Source organism: Planococcus citri, chromosome 4, assembly GCF_950023065.1.
Source record: "Planococcus citri chromosome 4, ihPlaCitr1.1, whole genome shotgun sequence".
Classification (NCBI taxonomy): domain Eukaryota; kingdom Metazoa; phylum Arthropoda; class Insecta; order Hemiptera; family Pseudococcidae; genus Planococcus; species Planococcus citri.
In genome coordinates, this window is record NC_088680.1 from 49,707,918 (window position 1) to 49,713,917 (window position 6,000).

At 33.7% G+C, this 6,000-nt stretch overlaps 1 protein-coding gene across 1 annotated transcript; it reads right to left on the minus strand.

Annotated features, from left to right (window-relative positions):
- Positions 1 to 2,600: 2,600 nt before the first annotated feature.
- LOC135844004 (uncharacterized) lies at positions 2,601 to 5,302 on the minus strand. The gene is made up of 10 exons (XM_065362074.1): positions 5,047 to 5,302; positions 4,878 to 4,940; positions 4,667 to 4,717; positions 4,484 to 4,525; positions 4,295 to 4,363; positions 3,497 to 3,547; positions 3,340 to 3,414; positions 3,081 to 3,221; positions 2,859 to 2,984; positions 2,601 to 2,757 (listed from the first exon to the last, which is right to left on the minus strand). The coding sequence occupies exons 1-10, from the start codon at positions 5,200 to 5,202 to the stop codon at positions 2,716 to 2,718; spliced, it is 816 nt and encodes a 271-aa protein (XP_065218146.1). The 5' UTR covers positions 5,203 to 5,302; the 3' UTR covers positions 2,601 to 2,715.
- Between the last annotated feature and the right edge of the window lie 698 nt (positions 5,303 to 6,000).

A 6,000-nucleotide genomic window follows, 5' to 3' on the forward strand; every position in this document is an offset into this window, starting at 1 on the left:
CTGGACCGTTGCTTTTGGCAGAAAATTGAAGTTTTGTGATAAAAATGTGGATAAAAAGATTTCAAATCCTTCATCTGAAACAATAATTTAGATTGAATTTTAAAATTTCTGTCTGAATATCTCTAAACCAACGTTGTGCGCATTCCTAACAATACAATGTGCGCATTCCTTACAATGCAATGTGCGCATTCCTTACAATGCAATGTGCGCATTCCTAACAATGCAATTCCCATTAACGAGCATCATGTGCGCTTTCCTATTACAGCCGAATTTACATGGTAAATTGACTGTAGGGACCGGGGATTACATTTTTTTTGCACTTAACGCGAATTTGCAGTTATCGAGGTTGCACTTATCGAGGTTTTACTGTATTATTCAATATTGGCTGAATAATTACTTTTGGGGGGGGGGTATAAGCAACTAGACAACTTAACATATTGATAATACAAAATGCGATGATAAATACAGATAAATGCTAGGAGAAAACCCCGATGGAAAAGACCTTATAAATTCGACAATATAAACAACATATTACGTGAACATTGAAAACATTTGGGAAAAAAATAAAATGAATAGGCTACAATTTTTACAACAATTATAGCTTGGGTAGAATAAAGAGAATAAAAACAATAATCAAGATAGAATGATGAGTTCGATATCTCAGTAACAGGTTCAGAATGATGAGTAGCAACTAGTGTCATGATGTATGTAGATAATAAGTCGAATGTTATAATCGGTCTATTTGAGGTGTTGGGCCTCTTTGTCAAGAGCTTTCAGCTTTCCACTTTCCACATTTTCTTTACAGTTTGGCGACGGTATTTTAGATGGTTTTCATCCAAAACGTTAATCGGAAGGTAAGTATGGGTGATCTGCAGTATGAAGGGGACAGGTTTGAAAAACGTGTTCAGGTTTTTCCAGTTCACCGCATTCGCAATGTGGATGAGTTGATCAGCCAAACTTATGGAGGAGATAACAAAACTTTCCATGGCCGCTAAGGGCCTGTCCCAGGTAGAAGTTGCGTTCCGAAAGCGGAACAGTTTTGGTTACATTTGAAATTAGATGATGAGTCCACTGACTGCATTCAACCTTATTCCAGATATTTTGCCAGGAGTTTTGCATACAAGCATTAAGAGTAGAACGTAACTTAGAGCCTTTACCACCGGGCCACTCCACTATAGGGAAGTGGCAGAAATTATGCACAAGGAAGCCATTTTTAAGAAGCCAAAATACACTGCGCTCAGCTATGTGTAAATGCAGAGGTGGTATACCAGCTATAACTCCAGCCACTACCAATAGATAGACCATTTCTGCAATTTTTAAAAGTTTGCTAAAAATCGAAAAATCAATTTCGGTGACTGAAAATTCAGTTCTGAGGTTGGGGTGATGTGCTCTTTCAGTGAGCCAAATTTCAGCTTGATCCTTTCTAAATTGGTAACTTATACCGTGGCTGATAGGTAAGGTAAGTAGGTATGTGAAAATTGAGTGATTAATGATTATTTATTGTAGAACTTTTTAAATGTACATATGTACCTACCTACCTGAATTGTCTGCATACCTATTCGTCACTTCAAATCGTAATTCATCAAGTTTTCATTCTCGATAAATCATTTTTACCTACTGGATGATTGCAGTTAAACTTCATAATTATAGAAAAATATTATATTATAGGTAGGTACTAGGTACTTCTCGTCAGATGTTACATTGTTTTGTTTTACCAGCTGCAAACTATGGTATTAACGCTTACAGCTAGAAAAAAAATTCCTGATCAGTACATATAACTTTAGGTGCTCTTAACTGTCTTTATTCTTTATTTTTTTATTTTCTGAGTGGAATGAAAATTATACCTAGTTTTTCAACCCTTCCGAGAGGTAAGTGAACACGTATTTCAATGGTAATACATATACAGTCATATATTTAATTTATTTCAACTTCAAAACATTTAACAAAATTTAATCATAAGTGAATGTACATAGACCTACCTATATTTCCAAAAGTCTATAAAATGGGGGAAGGGGGTAATCACTTTTATCGGATTTGTTTTCCTGAAAGATAAGTGATTATAAAATTATTAAAGATTTCAATTTCACCATAAGATTCTAAAAAAATCCAGTTTTATGTCATGAGAATTTTTCAAAGTTCAATTATGTGGCAACGTGGCAAGTAAATGCTTTTTAACTACGAGTAGGTACCAAACAAAAAACTTGGATGGCAATACTTGAATTTCGTTCACCTATTTATATAAAAATATTTTTGTGGTCATTGTAATAATACATTTTGACAAAAAATGTATTTTCATTGAGAGCATTACCATTACCCATCATTGAAATACTCGTGATTCATGAAATCGATCGTTTGTGTTTTGTTGATACCTACTTGACCAAAAACCATCTTAAATTCAAATCCAATAACTTCTCGCCTCAGTATTTCATCGCCCAAAAACCGTTGAACACATAGGTAGATTAAGGTACCTACTTAAAATTAATCCATGGGCTAGCTATTATTGCCACATGAATCGTTGTTTCTCATTTTCTCAGAATGTGCCGGATGCGCATTTATCTGATTTTTAAAGTGGTACCAATTTAAACACCACCCTATTCCAAATACATCAATTTATTCAACTTTGTTTAAACTTTATAGATAGATAATCAATTCAATTATACGAGCGGATGAACTAGTAGCTTAAATAATTCTGAAAGTAAGGGGAGGAGCTGAAAATTAATCTTTTTTAGAATTAGCTGCGTCATCGGGTTTCTTTTCCTGTAAAAAAAAAATGATCAGAAAATCGACAAGATTTACAATCGATAATTTTCTCTGAACAAATTAGTATTTTTTAAATTAAAATTAAAGAATTTACTTACCTCATCGTGTAAAAACTCTACCACAGGTTTATGGGGATCAATGACATCCAGTTTCCCTTTCGTGCCAGCTTTAGGATCAAAGTGTTGAGGTTTGTTATTAGCTTTAGTATGAGACCCTGTGTTACTCTATGGAAAATCAGTAGTAAACGAAACGTTAAGTATCAAATTGAAAAAATAAAAATATATGCGCATTTTAAGAGAGCATATTTTTATCGAACATACTGGTTCATCTCCCTCGATGAATTCTTCTGTATTTTCGGTGAAATGGTCCAAATCATCTTTCAGGCCAGCCTTACGATCAGAAAGAGTGGAGTGCTGCGATGTCGAATGTTGATCCGAATGGTCGTTGCCTTCTTTTTTACTCTGAAATTCGTGTGAGATATCTTTAGTACTTAGGTAGAAATACCAAATTATAATAATATGTACCTAGGTAGTATTTATAAAAATATGTAGGGTAACTTCCTGGTTAATTTTCACTTACATCGGTTGATCTACTTTTTTTAAATTTGTGGTTGTCATCATCATCGTCAGTTTTCATTCCGAGCATCCGTTTGAACTAAAAAATATGATATATTATGCCTCAGAAAGAATTGAAAACTATGCATAACTTTTGTAATATCATTTATACGCATCCTTACAAAATTTATTATAATGCTTATTATTCGACAGAGTATGCCGACTTCTTTCTCCTAGAAAAAAAAACAAACAAGCAAAACACATTTGAGGTTTGCATTAAATTTTAGGGCCAACTTGTAACTATGGTAGGTACCTACATATATGTATATTGAGGAGGAACGCGAAAAAAAAGTCTGCCAAATTCTGCAGAACCCTTCATTTTGAGTTGAAACTTACCCATAAGAAATTTTAGCTCCGGAGATGCCCCTGGAAAAGATGACCCAATCTCAAATGAAAGTATTTGCATGAGATTCTGCGTTTTCGATTTTTTGACATTGCCAAAAGTGATCAAAAAATCGACGCCATTGCGTTCCAAAATTTTTTCCTCGATTTCAGGAATGATATCTTTTAATATTTGGACATAATTAACGCGAAATATTTGCCATAAAAAAATTTTCAAAATACAAATTTATTCAAAAATGAGCGATTTGTCAATTTTCAACCGATCAGTAGAACCCTAAAAGTGGTCTTGGATTTTGACGGCAACAGCATAGATCGCCACAAGATCTCAAATACTTTCATTTCAGACTGGGCCATTTCCCAAAACAGGTTATGTAGCAACAGAAGCGGAAAAACACGATTTTTTTCGAAAATACCTGCTTCATTGAAGACCCAAATCTCTTCTCCAGAGGCACTTCTGGAGCTAAAATTTTTTATGAGTAAGTTACAACACTCAAAACGAAGGCTTCTGTTGAATTTGGTTAAAATTCGCCGATTTTTTTCGCGGTCCATTCCAACGGTTAGTAGGTATACATACTTACATTACTTCTTCTTTCGTTGCTTTCCAATCGACCCATGTCAATGATCGTCTTTACACCTTTCCAAAATATCTAAATAGGTAATCATAACCAAATTTTCAATAGGTATGTTATACATAGTTTTGCGTAAGAAAACACATGCATCTTTTCCAATTAATTTATTACCCATATATACCTAAGTTCTGTACTTACATTAGCGTACCTTTTCTTTTCTTTTATTTGAGTATCCATTCCCTGAAAATGGAAGATTCAAGTATACGAGTAAGTAACAAATTATTCAACGTGGGTACCTAAGATACGCGTAAATAAGTTATTCAATGATTATTGATTCCCCTCTATGATTGAAGAAAATTAAGGTAAATTATTCATAGGCACCTTAATAAACTCTCTGGCTTCTTCTCGTTCTTTTTCATCAGACGATTCGAGCTGTAAACGCGAAAAAGGTAGGCATTTAATTATATTTTTCAAAAAGATTCAAGTCATCGTGAAAATTAAAAATACCAAATGTTATGTAGGTAATTCAACGCATAAATTTAAAAATTTCGTGATGATTTCAAAAAGCAGAAATTCTTTAGCATTCGTATACCTGTTCTTTTAAAGTTGGAAAGAGTTCCGCTAATTTAACACTGCTGTTAATTTCTTCATCGTTCTGTGAATTTAGCACCAAAATGTATGTTAATTTTCAATTTTAACAAACACTCACCTGCCTAAAAATGAAATACTTATATTGAAAAATCCTAATTTTGATATCTCACATCTTTAGAACTCTCAGAGGGACTTTCTCCTTCATCTGAACGCCACAAAGAAAAATTACTTGTTAAAGTGCTCCACCATCCATTTTCATCATCTGGTAAAAAAGGAGATCCATAAACTAATGAGCAAGTTGATAAAAGAAGTAAAAGCGAAATCATTTTAATAGCAAGTCAAGGCATATGACCACTAGAGTTACGATTTTCAACATAACTGCTGGCGAATTAGCATCTACACCTAGGTTCAGATAGATACTTGGAACATTTTTTTTTTCACACCTGTTATTGTAATTAATTCAATTCATGCGGTCTCGATTTTCCGCCATGATTCTGTCTTGCGTTAGTAGTAATGAACAAATGGTTTCCTTCTATGATTTTTTTTTTGTTGATTATTGTTAAAAGTTTTTAAGCTGTGGAAAATGAAATTTCCTCGCAGGTGGGTGTTGAAAAATACGTGGCAGTGAGTGTTCAAACAAAAAATTAGGGCCTATGAAATTTTCGTTTCAAGGTGAACATATGTAGGTAGGCGGTTAGGTGGTAGATAGGTATACGGTATAGGTATACAATGTATACATGCTTCTAGCAATTTTCATGAAACTTATTTTTGATAGACATTCAAGCGTTTCTAAGGGCAGTGTTCACATTCCAGTGGTATCATCAAAACTAAACAGCAGTTTTGATGTACTTACAGTAGACTCCCGATCGGATAATCGATCTTTGCTTTTTTACTGAAATTTAATGAATAAAAGTCTGGACATGAAAAGAGTACAACTAAATCTTTAAAATTACATACCTAGGTAACAGAAAAAGTGGATACTCCTGTTAGGTATGAAAAAATAAAGAATTCAATACATCAGATTTGTCAATTTTTTCATCAAAAAGAGTGCGTTCTTGGTGACACTCGCTGTAACTTGCATTAGAAATGACTGTTCATGCTGAGTACATGTATTATACAAGACA